The sequence below is a fragment of the Anser brachyrhynchus genome (assembly GCF_964034855.1).
Source record: "Anser brachyrhynchus genome assembly, chromosome: 23".
Taxonomy (NCBI): Eukaryota; Metazoa; Chordata; class Aves; order Anseriformes; family Anatidae; genus Anser; species Anser brachyrhynchus.
In genome coordinates this window covers 6,408,266-6,428,346 of record NC_137716.1, presented here as the reverse complement: position 1 = coordinate 6,428,346, position 20,081 = coordinate 6,408,266, and the positions used below count along the sequence as shown (strand labels likewise).

At 52.8% G+C, this 20,081-nt stretch overlaps 1 protein-coding gene across 1 annotated transcript; it reads right to left on the bottom strand.

Moving 5' to 3' along the window:
• Window positions 1–440: 440 nt before the first annotated feature.
• LOC308182163 (excitatory amino acid transporter 5-like) lies at window positions 441–19,997 on the bottom strand. The gene is made up of 11 exons (XM_080566303.1): window positions 19,085–19,997; window positions 17,118–17,197; window positions 14,116–14,328; window positions 13,471–13,513; window positions 12,450–12,672; window positions 9,474–9,573; window positions 9,028–9,261; window positions 7,151–7,345; window positions 6,114–6,248; window positions 3,907–4,006; window positions 441–3,792 (listed from the first exon to the last, which is right to left on the bottom strand). Exons 1-11 carry the CDS (start codon window positions 19,259–19,261, stop codon window positions 3,655–3,657), a joined length of 1,638 nt encoding a protein of 545 aa, XP_080422429.1. The 5' UTR covers window positions 19,262–19,997; the 3' UTR covers window positions 441–3,654.
• Window positions 19,998–20,081: the final 84 nt, after the last annotated feature.

The window sequence follows — 20,081 nt, the reverse complement described above, 5'->3', positions numbered from 1 at the left end:
GCTTATGGTTTAGTATGTGTGCTTTGCATGGCCTGTTGGAAGCACAACAGAAGCAGATTGATGTTTTCATCGCTAGAGCAGAGAGGTACATTTCTGTTTCTTATGGGTAGCTGGGAAAATAGTCTAAAATATTTAGAAAAGGTATGAAGGTACAGTTTATCAGTTGGTAGGATGTAAGGACTTTCTTTGAGGGTAGAGCTTTCCATTTGCTAAGCAAAATTCCTTGATTTGCCCAATGTGAGCACGTTCCACCCTGCACTTGTGCTCCTGGACGTAGGCAGCCAGGAGCAAAGCTGCTTCTGATGCTGCCCAGTGACCGTCCAGCCTCTGTGCTTCTTCTGGAAATCTCATCCCTCAGCTGCTGGTGAGCTGGCATTGTTCTGTATGCCCAAAGTCTTGCTGACATTTTGGGGTTCGATGAATGCCTGCCTGCGTTCAGCTTTGGCAAATGAAGGCTGTCGTTCCCTACTGAGCAGCTAGAAATGAATAAATGTTCCCCCAGCAGCAGTTTATTGAAAGTACAAGCGGCGTTGGGATGGTACCATCCCAAGGACGTCAGAGGCAGTGGATGCCTTGCTAGCGGCTCAACTCAGGCATTCGGTAACTGTTTCCTAATTTTTTCCACATTTTATTCCTGTTGGAATGTATTAAGTTGCTTGTGCCTCTTTGCAGTGCGGAAGAGGATGCACTGTCCTTTGCTGCCTGTGGCTTTTCTACGCCAGTATTGGTGGCTTCAGGTGGCCATCAGACTTCCAGAAACTTATGAATTATTTTCCCTGTTTCCTCTTGTTAGAGGGGCAGTGACTACATCCACTGTCCTTGGCCATTGGCTCCCACTTTTCTTTTTAAGACTGCTGGACTGTTAATGCTCTCCTATCCTGTATTTATTATAAGGTCTGAGGCTTTTTTTTTTTTTTTAACCCTGATAGAACAATGTCCTTGCTGCTGATTTCAGAACTGGAGCTTATCTACTAAAACAGATCTCACCAGGTAGCGGGAGATGTTATTGATGCTTGACAAATCATAGAATCATAGAATATCCAGAGTTGGAAGGGACCCACGAGGATCATCAAGTCCAACTCCTGGCACCACACAGGCCTACCCCAAAATTCAGACCATGTGACTAAGAGCACAGTCCAAACGCTTCTTAAATTCAGGCAGGCTTGGTGCAGTGACTGCTTCCCTGGGGAGCCTGTTCCAGTAGGCGACCACCCTCTCGGTGAAGAACCTCTTCCTGATGTCCAGCCTAAACCTCCCCTGCCTCAGCTTGACACCATTCCCCCGGGTCCTATCACTGGTGATTAAGGAGAATAGGTCGGTGCCTGCCCCTCCACTCCCCTCCTGAGGAAGTTGTAGACCGCGATGAGGCCTCCCCTCAGCCTCCTCTTCTCCAGGCTGAACAGGCCCAGTGACCTCAGCCGCTCCTCATACGTCTTCCCCTCTAGGCCCTTCACCATCTTCGTCGCCCTCCTCTGGACACTCTCCAACAGTTTTACATCCTTTTTGTACTGTGGTGCCCAGAACTGCACACAGTACTCGAGGTGAGGCCGCACCAGCGCAGAGTAGAGCGGGACAATCCCTTCCCTGGGCCGACTAGCAATGCCGTGCTTGATGCACCCCAGGACACGGTTGGCCCTCCCGGCTGCCAGGGCACACTGCTGGCTCATATTCACCTTGCTGTGAACCACAACCCTCAGATCCCTCTCTGCAGGACTGCTCTCCAGCATCTCGTCACCCAGTCTGTACGTACAGCCAGGGTTGCCCCTTCCCAGGTGCAGGACCCGGCACTTGCTCTTGTTAAACTTCATGTGGCTGGTGATTGCCCAGCTCTCCAATCTGTCCAGATCTCTCCGCAAGGCCTTTCCACCCTCAACCAAGTCTACAACTCCTCCAAGTTTGGTGTCGTCGGCAAATTTGCTCAAAACACCTTCTAGTCCTACATCCAAATTGTTTATAAAAACGTTGAAGAGGACTGGCCCTAAAACGGAGCCTTGAGGGACCCCACTAGTGCCCATGAAAACAAATCACAATACTTGCAACTTCTCAGCCAAACCACGCGGGTTTCTGTTTACTCTGCCAGTTCTAGATGTACTTCTGAGATGTGATACTCAGTTTTGTCAGTAACGGTGTGTTCTTTCAGCTGCAGTGAGCATGAGGATGCCCTGCGTTATGTCATTTGGGGTAGGACTGCAGTGTATGGGGGCAGGGTGCTTCCGAAGCACCCGTTCCTCCGTGCGTGGCTTGGGGCACCCAGCTGTCTGCGTGGGCCTGATCAGGGCACGGGCACCTGCAGCCCGCAGCCTCCCTTGTGTTTGCAGTGCCTCTGACCCTGGATTTTCGTGTGCCCAAACCCGTCTGATCGCGGAGGGGTGACCTGGGAAGCTGCAGATTTCCCTTGGTTTGGGATGTGGTTTTCTAACCCCAAGACTGCCCCTACTGAAGAGGAATCGGACATTAAATGAATAGGAGGGTACAAAACTAACCAGCCTAGGAGGAAAGGGTGAGAAATGCCGAAGTGGACAGCAGTACCTCGAGCTTCATTGACAGCGATTCCGCCTGCAGCTTGCACAAAGTCGCTCGCAGGTGCTGCAAGGGGCATGTGCTGGGCATGCCCCAGGGCCCTGTTTGCTGCTCTCTGGATCTCCTCTGACTTTATCTGAGCCATAGGAGCATTCTGATCAATTTCCCTGTGAGTTGGGCCAAGAGCGTTGCCTTTTGGAGAAAGTAAGTGACGTTAGTCTGCATTTAGGCTGCTTCCACGAGCCTCCTGCTGCGGCAGTAATGACAAACCCAGGGGGGAAAGGGATGAGGTGACCTTGCAAGAAGCGAATGAATTCAGCAGCGTGAATCAGTTGTGTAAAAGGCTTTTGTGGAGAAGGCTGCCCTTGGAAGCCTGTGCTTTAAGGCTGTAATTGGAATGGGAACTTGAACTTGGGAACAGATCCTTAGCCGGGAAAACCAACACGGTTGCGACTGGGTTGGTCAATTAGTTTCACTATAATAAGACAGACAGTAAAAATACACGTACAGCTGGCCCTTCCATCCTGGCAGCTGAAATGAATCTCTCTGGCACTGGAAGTGAAATGCTCCAACCAGCTCTTCTCTGTTTGTGTAATGGCTGGAAAATCCCGTTATGTTCAGCTTTAATTTTGAGTTCTAGACAAAAAATACACATAGTTTTTTAGATGAGAACCTTATATAGTATAGTAATATATAATATGTTTAGTGTGTATGTATTAATAAAAAAGATTTTAAAAAATATATTAAAGAAAATAAAGCCTTACAGAATGCAGCCTGGACAGCAGATAAAGGCTGCCGATGTAGGGTGTCCGATTATTTTCGCATCTCTGTTTCTTTCTAATCCAGTCTAGTTCCCACTTCCCAGTACCTGCTCTCCTCCCTAACTTTGGAAGAGAACTGGGCTTGAGAAAATGTGTGGCATAAAACGTTCAAATCCCAGCTGCTTTAGACAGAACAGCCAGTCCAGCCATATCCTCCCGTACAAGCAGCGGGCTCTGCTCTTTGGAGAGTCCCAAAGTCTTCAAAGGGTAGAGGATTTTTCTACTTTTTGTGCCAAGTAAGGCCTTTGTCTTGCAGAGCATCCATATGCAGTTTAGCACCGAGATCCCATCCTGGGCATGGGAATGCTGTGATCTACACTTGACAGATGTTGTAGTGAACTCCCGTCTGATCAAACAAATTTTCTTCAATCAGTTCGATCACGTTGTCTTTGGGATGTAGAAGTGAGGTCTCTGCAGAAGGAAACTTGTCTGTGTTGCTCACTGGATCTTGCTGCAAAAGGAACAAAATGCTGTTTTATTTTCCTAATCGAGCACTTTCCTTGTATCTGTCTCTAGCCCTGATGTGTCCTGTGTTCCCCTGCTCTCCCAGACAAGCTGTACGTACCTTAGGGGGCTTTGGGGCAAAGTCTTTCTCACAGATGTGTTGTATGATGCCAGCAGCCAGAGCATCTCCGAGGACGTTGGTCATAGTTCGGAATCGGTCCCTAGAAGAGAGCAAGCTGTGAGGCTGCAGTTGGAGGCCACAGCCAGAGTGGCTGTAGTCTTTTATGGCTTTGGAAGGTGAACCCCCATCCCTGACATCTCTACCGTTGTTCTTGGTAAGAACTAGCTGAGACAGATGGGGTATTGCCCTTGGCCCTGTGCAAATACAGCAAGAAATTGGTACTGGCATCTCCTCGCGCTCATCTCTAGCACGTAGGGGTGGCTGCGCTGCTACCAAAACTGGTGCATCGTGCATTTTTCTTCAAAATCTGCGTGAGCCCCCTGAGCCACAAAACTCTTTAAGATGACACTTGGGGATGAAATTGTGTTTGTCCAGCCCTCAGGCGAGTACTTGTCACGTCAGTAGGAAGTGCTGGCAGTATTACTGTAGGTGATGCTACTGGTACCCTGTGATGCTCAAAGGTTTAGCTGACATTTTGTTCTGATGTAACAACTTGCACCTGAAAAGTTGAACTTCCTGTGAGTGTAAGAATGAGAAAAGCGGTCGTGATACTTGTGCTGTTCCCTCTCTACAGGATGGCTGTGAAGACCAAACCAGCAACCCATGCATCAGTTCCTTAAAAGTTAGTAACTACACTGTATGTTTTTGTTACCTACCTAATTTGCTTCACTTTTACCGGACTACTTTTAAATGCTGCATTTCATGAATGCATATATCTGGGCTTTTGTTCTGTTTGTCTATGACAAGTGTTATCAGGCATCGTATTTTGTCTCAAGATCAATCTGGTCTTCATCCACCAAGGCGAGGACTACCTCCCTGGAAGACAGACCTTGGCGTTGGATGCAGTCCTTTGAAAATGTCATCCTTGCTTTTAGAAACTCCAGTGATGTTTTAGTTCTGGTGACAGATGGCTTGTGAGATGTAAGTTGCCTACTGAATGCAACTTTTTTTTTTCCCCCCCCACTATTACTATTCACTATTCCCCCCCCACTATTCATGAAGGGGCCCCTAATTCTCTTCTATGATTTAGTGTCACAACCAGCTCATACTTTACCTTTTTACTGTTCTGTTCTGACAATCAGTAAGCATCTCAGATCGCTTTTGGTTTTTTCCTTTTTACCTTCTAAACATCTATCCCATCCCTCTTATCTATCCCTAGTCTATCTTTCTGTCCTTTCTACTTCCTAATTATAAAAATTCCCATGTTTTAGGAATAAAAATGGAAACCTGGATGAGCACATACTCTGCAAATATTTCCAAGTGGTTTATGGTTTGTATCAATTAATTTTATCTTAAAGATCATGTTTTTGTCCTAAACAATTTGATGTTTCCACCCCTTCTGTCTCTGTTGCTGTTAGCACCCTTCTGGCTGGTTTTCATTTCTCCTCCTATGAAGCCAGAGACCTTTCTGCACCCTAACCAACCTCGTTCATCTCGCAGGGAGATGTTCCACCAAAGCAGTGATCACTGTACCTTCCCACACTTACCTGTGCGACAAACCGCTTTCAGTCTCGTGCTGTCCATCCTCCTTTGCTCACAGAATGGACAGCTTGGAGGAGACTGGGACTTGAGGTATTTCTAGGGAACACATCAACTAGCAGCCTTACACGGTAACGTTTTATGAAGACAACAATATGTGTCTGCTTCCCTCCTCCTTTTCTACCTCTTCTTATGGAGGAAAGTGGAATCCTTTCCATCTCTTGAAACTATACATGCATACCTAGATATTTCAGAGGGTTTTTTTTGTTAGTTTGTTTGTTTCACTTGAGACCTAGCAAAAATTTGGGGTGCAGTCTGATAAGGATATAGATTAAAAAAAAAAAAAGGCACAAGGTTGTATCTTGCATGGGGTAATATCATCACTGCTTCTGAGTGCAGTCCCTAAGGAGGCAACAGGCTGCAGCGGGCACCTCAGAACAGAAACACCTTAACTCAAACAATCATTTGAGAGACTTTTACCTGTCATTATCGTAGGCTGTTTCAGGAAAATAATGGGAAAATGAGGAATCTTACACTTGGCTCCTAACCTTGTGTGTGATCCCATGATCTCTGTTACCTCTGCTAGAGCTGCTCCAGGAAACCCAAACACGTCCCCACTCTCAGCTGCCGCTAGCGCCAGCCTGCAACATCGCCTCTGGGAGACTTACAGCGCCCAGTCCACGGCCACGATGAGCGTGATGTCGGCAGTCGGCAGCCCCACGGACGTCAGCACGATGACCATCGTGACGAGCCCCGACTGGGGGATCCCGGCCGCCCCTATGCTCGCTGCTGTTGCTGTTATGCTGCAGAGAAAAGAAGACTGCAGAATTAGTGCCACCAAAAAAGCTGCCTTTTTTTTTTTTGTTTTTTGAAGGAAGGAGGTGTTGCATAAGTTATATATGTTAATAATAAAAATAATCATGTCCTCGTTATATCATTCTATATGATACAGTGACAGGACCTGAAACACTTTGTTGGCCAGCAAAGATCACTTCCAATTATTCTGAAATCTCACTGTAAGGAATTCTGCTTCTCAGGCGCCCATTGCTTGTTTAGCTGCCTTCCTCCATTGCAAAACTTCTGCTTCAGATCATGGCGTGCACCTGCACACTTGCACAATTCGCTTGCCCGTCCTGATCCTCTGTGCCAGTGTTTGCTCCCAGCTCTGTGCTGGAATGGACCAGGACGAGCTCCGAAAGGCGAGGACAGGCTTCAGCACGAGGGCCACTTGGTTCCTGGGGACAGCCCCATCCCGCGGGGGGAGCGGCTGCAATGCTTCACCTCCTGCCCTGCTGCTGTCCAGGGCCCTGGCTGCGGGTGTGCACCTTGTGCTGAATGGCTTGGTATTTGAAATTGTACTTATTTTTAGCCAGATGCTTTTTTTCCCCTGCTCGTTAAATGAGGGTATTCCTGAAGGAGAATATATTACGCCAGCGTAAGCACCTCCGTGCTGGTAGAGCTCCTCGACGGTGTCACGCTGCCCAGGCGTGCTACCCAGCTGGGCAGCCCCGCTGTCACCCACTGGCAGGGGCTGATTCTGCAGCAGCCGGGGTGCAGAGCAGAGCTTTGCCCGGGCTCTGCCCTGTCTCCTCCCTTTGCAGTGCGGCAGGGAGATCTCAGCCAAATAAATGGCTAAGGGGTGAGATACCGGTCTAATCTCTATAAGAACAGAGAACTAATTTGACTGCTGCAAATAAACATTTACCTTATTGTTATGATTTGTCCCAAGTCCAAGTCGTACTCGTTGACCTGAGCGATAAAGATAGCAGCGACTGCTTCGTACAGCGCCGTGCCGTCCATGTTGATGGTGGCCCCGACCGGCAGGACGAAGCGTGCCACGCGCCTGTCTATCCCGTTGTTTTCCAGAAGACACTTGAGGGTGATGGGCAAGGTTGCTGAGCTGCGGGAGAAGAAACGATAAGTAATTGTTTTCCATGTCGTTTGTGTTGAGCAGTCTGCTGTCTGCAGCCTAATGGTATACAAACGTAAGTCCTCCCGGGGTAAGTGCAGCAGCACTGTTACACGAATTGCTATGGCAATGAGAGGAAAGATGCATTTCTTCAGCTGCCTGGGGAATACACAATTAGCCAAGGAGTAATAAACTCAAAAAATCATTTTGTTGTCCGAAGGCATCACACTACTGAGAGCTTTGTGCACGAGTTCTGGCTGTCTGTTGTAATCCCCCCTCCCCACATTTATCCCACAACACCTGGACATTTGTACGAAGCAGAAGTGCCCACCCCAGCCCCCAGGGGGCTCCTTCAGCCCTGGTTCAGCCCCAGTGTGCAGTGGGGAGCAGTTGCCCCAGTGTCACCCAGTGCTGCCCGGAGCTGCCCAGTACCACCCCACTGATCTCGCGCTCGTTTCTGTCGAGCGCGCAGACGTGAGCTGTATGGTGGGAGTCGGGATAAGGATGGGGAGGAAGAGGACAGAATGAAAGATGGGAAATGAACGGGATAAAGAAGCCGATGGGACCGCGATCAACTCTTCAAGGCAGGCGCTGCTTTTCCAATGTGTGCAGGGCGTAGCACAGCAGCCCACGATCCCTGGAGCGGACGGCAGGACGAGGACAAAGCTCTCCCACCAGCCCGTACACAACAGCCCCTCAGCTTGCACGCTGGCTGGAGAGCAGCAGCTGCTCGTGGCAGCCCATCTCCGCAGGGAAAGGTCCCAGCATGGTGCTGGCGCTGCAGAAATCCCCTGTCGACCTCGGGGTTTTGCCAGGACCCTGTGCCCGGCAGGACGGTGATGGCTACAGGAGATGCTTCCGAGGGAAACGGCAGCGAGGGCCAACGGAAACAGGGATGGGGGCCCCCGTGCAGGATGAGACTGGGTTGTCTACACCAGCAGAGGCCTGCAGAGACAGGGGACAGGGCAGGGAGGGACAGTCCTCTGTGGTTTTACTGAGCTCGTGTACAGCACTGACATCAGGGAGGGCAGGAAAACTCTTCACCTGGCCTAATGCTTTCTGAGAAAATGTTTTGGTTTGTGTGTCTTTCAGAAAGGACGGTAGTTCCTAATGTACGGTTTCTTCATTGTTTCAAAGAATGTTTTGCAATAAAAATTAAAGATAGAAAAATTATTTACGATTATAAAACCTTATCGAAATAGACGAAACTTTCCTTTGGAGGAGCGTGGTATACACAGGAGTTGATTGAGGTTTTCAGTAAAGTATCCAGAAGTGTTTTTGATGTTTTCAATTAAAATCCAAACTCATAACCACACACTGCTTTATAAAGCACCTACAGAAGCCCTGTTTGGGTTTCCTTGGAAGAAAGCTGCCTGCAGCAGTGAGCAGGGCACACACAGACTGCGGTGCTCTGGGAAGCGCCAGGAGCTGGTGAGCAGAGCAAGGCGAACTGGCTGCATCTGGAGACGTGCTGAGGCTCTTCCCACCAAGGTCCCATTTCCTACTAAAACTGGAAGTGATCTCATTTCGAACAGTGCTGGAGCACGATTTCTCTTTATGTGTTAATTGCATCTATTCTGCAGTGCGGCCAGCCGTACGCGCAGCCGCGTCTCCCACAGCTAAGCCAGAGCCCTTCCCAGCTGTACCGGCAAATTTTGGCCACGCTTTCTTACCTGGAGGATGTAGCTAAGGCAATCAGCAAGGCTTGCAGTATTCCTTTGATGAAAGCAAAGGGGTTTTTCTTGGTGATGAGCATGAAAAGCAGAGGTAAGAGAACAAGTCCGTGGATGACCAGCCCTGACACTACTGTAATGGCATATAGTCCCAGCTTCTGTCCTATAACCGAGGGATCTTCCATCTCCAGGATCTTTCCAGCAATGAGAAATACAATGCCAAAGGGGAAGTACCTGCAAAGAATAAGCATGAGTATTTATTTATGAGGATCAAGCAATTATTGAAGCACTACACCACAGTCATTACAGTATTTGGTACTCTATGATGCAGTCACACTAAAAATAAGTCCAGTGCTCGTAGCAGATATTTGTAGACATATGTATGGCTGGCACCATCATTAACTAGCAGGTAAGGAAAGAACAGAATTGATCAAAAACAGATTTACCAGACTGCCATCGAGACAATTTTCATAACTGCTTCATTCAGACACTGGCACACGTTAACTAGCGGGGCTCCTCGCTCGCCCATTTTCCCCAAGAGAAGTCCTGCAACCAAACACATTGATTTGTATTACTAAGCAGTACCAAAGGAGCAGTGTGTAATGCGCCGAGTTTCTTGAGGGTAGTCACCAGAGGAGTCGCTTCTAGAGGGGGACAAGCTGTCTTCTGGCTGCTTTTTGGTAACACTAGGACAATCTAGTTCCTGAAACAAACAGAAGTGCTTGGATTTGCCCAATGATTGCAGACAGCTTTGCTGCCTACCCACAGGTTGTACTGTGGTGGTGACAGTGCCTGCATTAGTGTTAGGTAAGGAAGGATCCAGCCGAGATGCTTGGATACAGGCATTAAGCCGCCTGTCTTAATTCTGCTGCTTCTTTTGATGTTGCCTTAACGCAATTCCCAGTCTAATTTTCAGTTGTAGGAATACTGGGGCAGAAATATTTGAATGGTTAGATGGGTTCTGGCGTGGCTTTCTGGTCTGCCAGCACCAAATTAGCCTGTGCTAAATCCCATTGCTTTCACTGGTGAGGAGGTTTCCTGTTGAGCAAAACAAAACCGAGTCTGAGTATTTGCCCATCTGGATTCCAGCCTGGTGCATACACTCGGTGTGGTCCCATGAGCTGAAATTTCTTCCGCAGCAATGTAGAAGCGTCTGCTTCAACTTGGAAAATAAAAGTATAGTCAGCATTTTGTCCTCTCCCTCTCACCCTCCTCCTGAGGACTCCCAGAGACCTGGTGCATTTAGCTGGAACTCTGGCCAGCTAACGTCTTGCTCAGAAAACAGATGAGAAAAGGTCATCTTTGCCCAGCCTTGAGAAATGAGACGAGGCTGGACATGTAATCCTTGGCTCCTTGGCTACTCGCCCAGTGTTTGGTGGTCATAGCAGCTACCTTAAAAGAAGTCCTTTTCTCTTTGTGTCCTGCGGAGGGCTGCCATGAAGATCACCCCAGCACATAATCAATTTATTTCAAGTAACTTTAAATCTCTGCCCTTTCCTGGATTTCAGAGGCACCAGAGTGGACTCTGAGGATGCTTGTGAGGAAGCCACTGGAGCTACGGTGGCTGCGTGGGGTTCCTCGTGGCAGCACGGGGCGGTGGGCCAAAGCAGCAGGCCTCAAGGGCACCAGAAGTGATGAGATCACATCTTAGGGTCCTGCACCTTGCTCTGGTGCCCCTGGCGTGCTGTGCTTCGCCTCCGTGCTGCAGTTTGTGTGCATGGCTGCTGACGGCCAGCAGGCACCGCACGGACACCCAGCCACAGTCTCATGAGATGCCTGATTTTGGAGATGGACACAAACGTCCTTTGCTGAGATCTCACCTGGCCTTCTCCGCGCTGCTGCGAGGAGCCGAGCTCCGTTTCCCTCCGAAGGGGCTCCCACGGCACAGGGCCGCGGCCGGGCCCTCCCTGCCCGCTCTGCTTTCTGCTGGACAAACCCAACTCGTTCGGCCCCTCGTGGGCACTTCCCACCAGGCCCCGCTGCAGGTGCTGGGCCGCGGCTTTGCGGAGCTCTAATCCCTCCCAGGCAAGATCCGGATGGGTGCAGCCGGGCGGCGGGGGCCAGCTCGGGTGATCTCCGAGCCCCAGCGCAGCGCTGATCCATACCCACGCCGGCAGGGCGGTGGGCGGTAATCCCGGGGGCAGAAAAAGCAGCTTCTGGTCACCCGCTGTGCTGGGCCGGAGGAGGACGTGTGTCCCGAGGGCTGGAGCTGGGCACGTTCCCCGAGCACCGGCGTGAGGGCAGAGCTCCGCCGATGGTGCTGGTCTCTGGGGCAGGAGGGATCTCTTGGGATGGAGGCGCTCCCGGCGGGTCTGTCTCTGCCCAGCCTCCCTTTGGCCACCTCCTGCAGGAGCTTGGCGTATCGCAGCCTCTCAAACTGCCCGGCCTCTGCCCCAAGGCAGTTCGGGGGGCTCCAGCACTGCTCTCCTGCGCTGCTCTGACTGCGCTGCCTCCACACCCCAAATCCTCTAAGTGGCTTTTTGGTTACTTACACACTAAGTTCAAGCTCCTTGCCCTCGCCTCTTAATCTACGTGTAATCCTGCCCCCACACTGATCTCCTTGCCTCCTACTCCTTTCCCTTCTGGTTCCTCCTTTCCTCCCTTTCTCACTCAGCTTTGCATCCCCCTCATGCTCTGAGTCAGCTCCAGGTTCCTCCCCCCTGTGACTTTCTCCCCTTTAAGCCTTCTTCCTCCCCGTCTCTTTCACGTGCCCCCCCCCCATCCAACCTCTTCCTCTTTCCTTAATTTGTTACCAAACACCTCGTCCTCTTCCTCCCTGTCCCTTTCACATGCCCCCCCCATCCAACCCCTTCCTCTTTCCTTAATTTGTTACCAAACACCTCGTCCATGCCGGATTGCAAGCTGCTCAGCGCAGGGAGCTTTCTCACCCCCTTCACAAAGTGCTCTTAGAAATTTCCACACATCTGTGGCAGGCACCAGGTTTGACCCAGCCGCCAGCTCCTGCCTGCTCAGGGAGTTTGAGGGCCACCAGCACAAGGGGTTTGGACCTTCACTAACAAGCTGTTTCCCACGTGGTGTCTGCAGAAGTTACCGCTCACTTTAGCAGACTTCATAAAAAGGCTCCTGCAGCTCACGTTATGATTTGAAAACCTCAGGCTCTGCGGGCTCCTAGGGAAATTCTGGGGAGGAAGCAGGCTGATCCACACGTAACACCTTTTGCGAGCTCCGTTGCTGACATTACTGGTGGGAGGTGGTGTTACAAACTGCCTGCCATGCCCAGTTTCCCAAGGACCTGAGCAGCTGGAGCTCAAACAACTGGTCCTGTGCCTCTGAGCATCCCTGCCTTGATTTACAGCACCGTGGCTGCAGCAGTTGCAGCTCTGGGTTGCAGCCACCATTGAGTAGCCTGGTGAGCTTGGCCAGGGAGCAGCGCAAAGCCCAGTTCTCTATCTAGCAGGTACCTATCGTTGCTGAGAAGATAACGATCCCCAAGACGTTCATTTCATTGCTGGTCCCAGGCAGGGTCCTGTAGGTCATCTCAGGAGACGGCGTCAGCTCGAGAAACACAGGGCGATGAATTTCAGGGTTTTCATCATCAGGTGCAAAGTAAATAAAACTGATGGATTTCCCTGGGATCTTTGGAAATCCTGGGGACTTCACCACTGGGACAAGGACAGTTCGATACTGGAACAAAAGCAAAGCAGAGAGGTTAATGTCCTGTTGGCAACAAACTCCACGTTGCTCTGAACACGGAGTCAAAGCTACCACTGGGCCAAGTGGTGCTGCAGGCTCAAGGTTTGGTTTTCGGGCAGCAAATTGATTAAAAGAAGAGAAGCAAGAAATAGGCAAGGGAAACGAGCACAGCCATCCTCCAAGACTGCAATTCCTTGGGCACACACATGGCATTTGAGTCCTGTCCCTGCAGGACCCCAGCGCAGGACTGGATAAGGAAGCGCTGTGATGCCCACAGAGGGGCCCCTTTGGCCGTGTGCCCCCCCGGGAGCCCTACAGACACTTTCCCAACATCGTGAGTTTGCTGTCCTGCCCCACGCCATGCCCATCCCTTCCCCTGCCCTCTCCTTTGGCCACCCCAACCTTTCCACCTAGCTTTCTGTCCCACCGTGTGCCAGGCCCTCTGCGCTGCTCCCTGATCCTGGAGCTGGCACTGGGAAGCTGCTGCACAATGGTGGGGTTCCGGGGTCCCTGGGGTCCCTAGGGTCCCTGGGGTCCAAGCAGCATGTTGCTTTTGTGGAGGAGCCCTTCAGCACAGGGTGTCCCTGTGCCTGTGTCCCCCACCAGCCCCCTCTGCTCTGTGTGCAGCCCGGGGTGAGCAGAAAGCGGCCGGGGAGCAGGGAGGGAGGGAGGGGGGTGGAGGGAGGGGAAGGGGCTCGTGTCCAGGCTGTGGCTGGGGGAGAGCAGCCCCGCCAAACCCAGAACCATCCCAACCTCTCCGGAGTTTGAGCTGGGGCCGGGTGGGCTCACCTGCTGGAACGAAGCTTCGATCAGGTTGGAAGGAAACATGTTTCTGCAAGAGAGCAATTGTGCAGGGGTTAAAGCGTGTGGTGAGCTGCAGGGAGCCCAGGCAGCCCCTCTGGTGGGCGAGAGGCCAGCAGGAGGACAGCTCTGGCCCGCACCCTCTGGGTGTCCTCCTGCAAGCCACGGGGGAAGAGAGGCTGGAAGGTGAATGAAGAGCGGGACTGAGCCACACAAACCGGACTCATCAAAAGCCAGAAGCTGCAAAGGCCCCTGTTCATCTCTAGCCCCCTGCTCAGACCAAGACCAAGCGGGCGCAGGATGCTCGGAGCCCTCTTTGCCAACATCTCTGGGAGGCCGGAGCAGCGCTGGGAGGAGCTGTGCCAGCCCCGAGGCGAGCAGCGGGGGTGCTGGAGCAGCCGTGGGTATAAGCCAGCCCCAGGCCCCTGGGTGTGTGCAGGATGCGCCCATGGGGAGGAGGCGCCCTTGGGAACAGGGAACCTGCTCTACGCGGTCAGCACGGCAGCGGCTCTCCCATTTCCCCTCAGATCTCAGTATCCCCCGGGAACTCGCAGCCCTGGGGGAAGATCTGGCTTGTGGAGCACCGTCCAAGGCGATAAGCCCCAGGCTCCCCCCCGAAATCCCGCGACGTACCTGATCAGATCCAGCAACGCGTCGGCGGAGCTGAGCACCACTTTCCCCACGGAATAGTCCTCCTTCTGGGCAGCTGCGCCAGGGTGGATGCTGACCACGAGGATGATCCCGATGGTCACTGCCATGAAGGTTGTCCAAAGGTAGTAGGTGATGGTGATCACCCCCATCTTCCCGCAGGCCCTCGAGTCCATGGTGGCCAGCCCAGACATGAGGCTGCACCAGAAAAAATCATGGTCAGCATCTACTCCCAAAACTGCACAAGATGCACCCGGTGGGCAAAGTCTCCAACCTCGGAAAAGTGTCCACAGATTATTTTTTTTTAAACGATGCTCAGGGGCATAACAGAGCTCCTGCATGTTCAGGTGCCTGCATGGTGGCTCCCCAGGGGATCTTGCTCCTAGGGCAGGCTTGTGGCAGCTCAGGCGGTGCTGCGAAGGGCAGGACAGAGCTACAGGTCCCTTCTCAAGGTCTGGCCGTGCCTTCTGTCTTCACCAAGGGATAGCAAGAATATAGTCTTACGTTCTGACGGTGAATAACTAACACTGCTCTGGTTAGTGTGATACTGTTCTCTTAAACCTCTGGCACACTGTGCTGCTGTCACAGAATCATAGAGTCATAGAATATCCTGAGTTGGAAGGGACCCACAAGGATCATCGAATCCAACTTCTGACACCACACAGGCCTACCCCAAAATTCAGACCATGTGACTAAGTGCACAGTCCAAACGCTTCTTAAATTCAGGCAGGCTTGGTGCAGTGACTCCTTCCCTGGGGAGCCTGTTCCAGTGGGCGACCACCCTCTCGGTGAAGAACCTCTTCCTGATGTCCAGCCTAAACCTCCCCTGCCTCAGCTTGACACCAAGCTATGGGGTGTCACTGTCAGCTGTGAAGAAAGGTGTAAAACAGGGTGTAAAACATCCTGGTGGGGATGGAACCCGCTCCCCCAAGCAAAGAGCCACGGGTTCAGACCTCATGTACATGTAACCTTTCCTAAGAGCTAGCCAGTAAGCTACTTTTGAACAAAACTGGACTAAAAATAGAGAGGGTATTATGGGCTGTGCCAGCAGGCTGTTGGTGGGGACATCAAATGGGAGCATGTGGGGGCTGCAGTGTGTCACCCCCCCAGACATGCAGAGCTCCTGACCGCTGGTTTTCCCTGCTCCATCTCTCCTGGGACACTGCAGAGCCCCGGGCGATGCGGGGCAGGGATGGGGGCGGCAGGGTCAGTGCTGCCCTCGGGGACACGGCAGGGACAGGTGGTTGAGGGGGGCCAGATCCCCTCCTGCAGCCGCGTGCCTGGGAGGAGAGAGGCTCTGGGAGGCTGAGGAGAGGCCACAAAGGTGAGGCGGAGGCGGGTGAAGCTTTCTGACATGAGGAGCTCCAAATCTGAGCGCCAAGCTGGACAAATCCTTCCCCAGCACAAGCCTGGTCCCTGTGGGATGGTGCACGGGGGGGTGCAGCCACTTCATCATTACACAGTAATTAAATAAGAAAAATCCTGGTTTGGTTCACCTTGCAGGAAATGTGCTGCGGGTGTTTTGCAGATGCCCAGACCCCCACGGGCAGCATGGCTGTGGCTGGGACAGGCCCTGGGCCCCAACAGCATTCGGCTTCAGGGAGCACTGGGAGCACCCCAAGAGACCCTGGCAGTGTGTCGGGAAGGGGGTGGATGCTGGGGCGAAACAGAAAGCAGCCCTATGGGGGCTGATGGCAAAAACACCAAGCTTGGCAAGGAAGGTGATCACGCTGCTCCCAAAAATAAACCAGAGGCAAACCAGGCAGCAAGCAAACTGAAAAACAACAGAGCAGTGAGACACCGGCAAGGGGATGAAAGTGAATTGGGTATTTCTGGTGACCATGTGCCAGTGATCATTTGAAATATGTGACTCTATCAGCTTTTCAAGGCCTCGCTTAGGGTTAAGTGTGGCTCTGTTGCTTATTTCTAGATTCGGATGGGCTGATGAAAGTGGGATTTGCAAACACGAAGTGCAACATTGAGCAACGCTTGTGGTTCCTACCTGAACTTTCTCAAAATCCCCTAAGCAAGGAAATCTGCTTTCGGTTTAAACCTCTGCCCATCAGCAGCAGCCTGCGGATGGTCCCGCACTGCCAGCTGGATGGGCACAAAAAGGAAGCAAAACCCCAGACCAGTGCAGTATGTACCAAATCCAGGTCAGGACCAATGCACCTCATTCTTATCCTCCAGCAAATTCAGTGCCTTCAGACTGCCTGACACACAGAGAGCCTCGCCGCGTGCTCCCTCTCAGTCCTAGCCGCTGGGAAGTTCACGAGATCAGCACTTCAGGACTCCATAAAACCTTCTCCAGCCACTTCTTACTGTCTTTGACCCTGAAGCCTGGACTGGACATTTTGATCTTCATTCTGTTGTGTGCTTTGCTGGTGGTTTTCTGCATGAAAAGCAAAGGAAATCCACCCCACCCCACCCCCAACCACAGTAGTGTTTTCCAGCTCTCTAACGAGCATCTCTAATCAAAGGCAGCCCAGGCACAAGTGCAGAAATAACAACCCCTCCGTTTCACAGAGCCGCTCACAAAGCTGGCCAAGACCATTATCCCCCTCTCTGATTTGGGTGGTTGCACTACCACTTCAGAAAAGTTTACGGGATTTAGGTTTTTCTGCTGGAACATATTCAAACCAACTTGTCAGCATTTTTTTCTGGTGACAATGTCATTGCTGGAGTACCCGGGGCTCGCCCTGGCAGGGAAGTAACCCCTGCACCCAGGATGATCGCTGTAAAGAAAGCAAAAGCAAAAAACAAACAAACCAAATCAAAACCTGCTTCCCCTGAGCTCAGGACCTGTCCTAGTCCATCACTAGGAGATTATGGGGTTCGATGGACACCAAGCTAGGGATGCTGCCTGGGTGCTGGCCGTTTGGTGTGGGGTTATTCTCACCCTGGGCAGTTTTGAGCCCTGTCTCATGGTGCGATCTCCTCAATGTGACACAGAGATGGCACTTCAGAAGCAGAAGATGATGCCTTACCTGGAGGTGATCAAGGGTAGGATCAGCATCTTCAACATCCTCATGAGGAGCTCTCCAGGAAAGGAAAAGTACTGCTTCTCCTGTGCAGAGAGCAAAGCTGGTGTGTCAGCTGGGAGCTGAGAAGTGGATCCTGACCTCAGGTTAAGGGCTCAAACCTGATAAATTCACTTTTTTTTTTTTTTTTTTCCTAATGAGACACAGCTTTGAAGCTTTGAGCTTGGCTCCCAACCTGTGGTTGCTGAGACACAGTTTCCCTGGCTGTCCCTTACCAGAGCTGGTCTGGGGCCAAGAAATACGGGCTACATGTGGGAAACCTGGCTGTGAGCTGGAGCTGGGCGTGTGCAGCTGCTCCCCTCCCTAAAGCATCTCTGGACCCACCACCCTCTGGGGAATGGCCCCCATGGCCCTGCTGCTGGCTTGTCCCCGGTGCTGCTGTGCTCCTTGTTGGGCAGCAGAGACTCAGAAGTGACCCAAAGCCTCCAGGTGCAACCTGGTGCCCACCCGCCCTGCCTCCTTCCATCCATCTGCCAGCCAGCCGTCCCTCCACCCATCCGTCTGTCCCTCCATCTGTCTGTCCATCCACCATCCCTCCATCCACCACCCTCCTGGACACTGAGCAAGTTCCTTCCATGCCTCCCTCCCTCGTCCATCAGCCCATCCGCTCACCATCCATCCTCCACCCAACCTTCCCCCCCCGGCCCCCAGCTTTTCACTGCACCGCCCTGGAGACGTCAGGGAAAGGTCTGAGGTGGCCGAAGCCAAGTGCGTGCTTCCATTGCTCCAAAGGCCTGAGCACCACTGGGCTTTGAGGGATGCCAAGGCAAACTATTGAACCAAGAGCCCCGTGCTGCCGCCCCTGTGCTACCCCCCCTGCGTGGCCTAACCTTGGCTGAGCTCCACGTAGCGTGGAGACAGAAGGGTGCAGGAAGGAGACACAGAACCGAGGAGCGTCCCCTTTTTCACTGGGTTTTCCAGCCCTGTGACACTTCCCCGCTGGGGAAGGAAGCAGGGAATGGCTGCTTCGTCTGCGGCATGGAGGCTGGGCCAAAAGTCCCTAACGGGGAGAACTGGGCAGTGGCAATGGGGCTGGGGCAGGGCAGGACGAGGGGCAGGACCCCGGGTGGGTGCAGGGACCCTTGGGAGGCCGTGGGGTGCTTGTGGCCATGTGCACTGGGATGCAGCGGGATTACACCCCACTTCAATTAAGTAACGAGATCATCCTCTCTCGGGGCAGTGATGCTGCAGTCCGTAATTGAAGTGACAAGCCTCTGCTAAATCCTTGCAGGTTACGCGGGGATGGTCCAGCGTCAGCCGAGCTCACTGAAGCTGGGATCCCGCTGAGCATCCTGCCTGATCCCGCTGAGCATCCTGCCTCCCGTGGCTCAGCCAGCCCGGCACACGCTGGGCCGAGCTACGGCTGAGACGCTCGATGCCCTTAAAACCACTGGGATTTTACCGCGGTGACATTTAACAGCGCAGCACTCCTAGAAAGCGCTGAGCAATGGCGATTGCTGGAAGCCCCCAGGCTCTCAGCAAACCCCGAGTGGTTTTTGCTGGATCTTCTCCAGAGCGTGGACCTGGGCTTTGCTTTGAGCACCTGCAGGGAGAGGCAGCAGAAGCTCGGCCCCGGGATGCCAGCACTGCTGCTTTGTGCTTTAGGCTGTTTGCAACCCCTGGGGGCAGTGGGGCAGGAGCCCCCTCTTCCCATCCCCATCCCTCCTGCAGGCTCCTGCAGCCTGACAGGGTCTGGCCCAGAGCCCCCACTCCCAGCAGAGGGAGCCAAGATTTGTCCTGCAGTTTTTGGGGAAAAAAAAAAAAAAAAAGAAAGGCCACAGACAGAAACCATCCATGAGAAGGCCCTTTCTTGGGCAGAAACCTTTGCTTTTGTGGCCGTGCCCCTCTGTGGCTGCCCCGACTGCCGGTCCCGCTCCGTCTCCCTCGCTCCCGTCCTGTCCCCAGCATCTTACCAGCTCCGTCAGCTCCAGCGCCCGCAGCAGGAAGCCCAGGAGGCAGCCGGTGGCGACCGACAGCATTGACAGGGTCAGGAGGCCGTTTTTGCTCCAGAAAGCCCTCACCCACTTCCAGAGGCGCATGGAGCTCACGGAAAGAGAGGCCAGCAGAGCTTTCCGGACACGCTCCCACATGGTCCCGCTCAGCCGTGCCCCTGGGAGCAGCTCCCGGCACCGTGCATCGCTCCGGGCATCGGAACCCTGCCCTTTGCCGGCTGTGCCGGGTGGTTAATCCCCAGGGCCAAGAGCCGTGCTGCTCCTTGGGAGCCCTTCCCATAATGGAAAGTGACGTCTTCAACTGGGTAATCTGGACTTGGCTTTCTGCGAGCGCCGGGTGCCGATCCCAGCCGAGTTAACCCTTCCTGCCGCTGCCACCCCAATGGATCGGGGCCACGCGCTGTGGGCTGGGAGCAGGGACACAACATGGGAGCTCCCTTCCATAGCAGCTCATGATCCAGGAGGACCTGGGTCCTGGGTCCCGCCGTGCCCATCAGAGGCTGCTGCAGTGTTTGGGCTCCCACCGGCTGTGAGTGCATCCCCATCCCACCCCACGTCTGCGTCGGTGCTAGGGCTTCGTTAGAGCAGAGCTTGCCAAGGACTTTCCCAGAGTCATTAATAAGTTCATCCAAGAATTTCCTGTGCTGGTCTGAACAGTTCGGCACCCCAGCATATTGATGGATGGTGCTAAAGGGACCCAAAGGAATATCTGTCCCAACAGATGCAACTCCCCCGCCCCAGCTGTGCAAGGAAGCTGCCCCACAGGCCATGGGCTGCTCACAGGGCACATGTACAATAATCATTGCTGCTCACAATATTTTGGGATATTTCTTTGTGCTGGATTGGTTCAGGGATACAGTGCTGTTCCCAGGGAGCTGAAGATGCTCTGGGACCGACGAAATACTAAAACCTCTCTGAATTAAAACCTTTCTTGCACAGATTAAACAAACAAACAAAA

Bases quoted from the DNA above. Each gene is read 5' to 3' on its own strand.
- LOC308182163 (XM_080566303.1), bottom strand. From the start codon at position 19,261: ATGTGGGAGCGTGTCCGGAAAGCTCTGCTGGCCTCTCTTTCCGTGAGC. The intron at 4,007-6,113 runs GTAAGTCTCCCA...GCTCTCTTCTAG, and splicing joins GTGGCCGTGGACTGGGCGCT to GGACCGATTCCGAACTATGA. The intron at 3,793-3,906 runs GTACGTACAGCT...TTCCTTTTGCAG, and splicing joins TTGCCCCAAAGCCCCCTAAG to CAAGATCCAGTGAGCAACAC.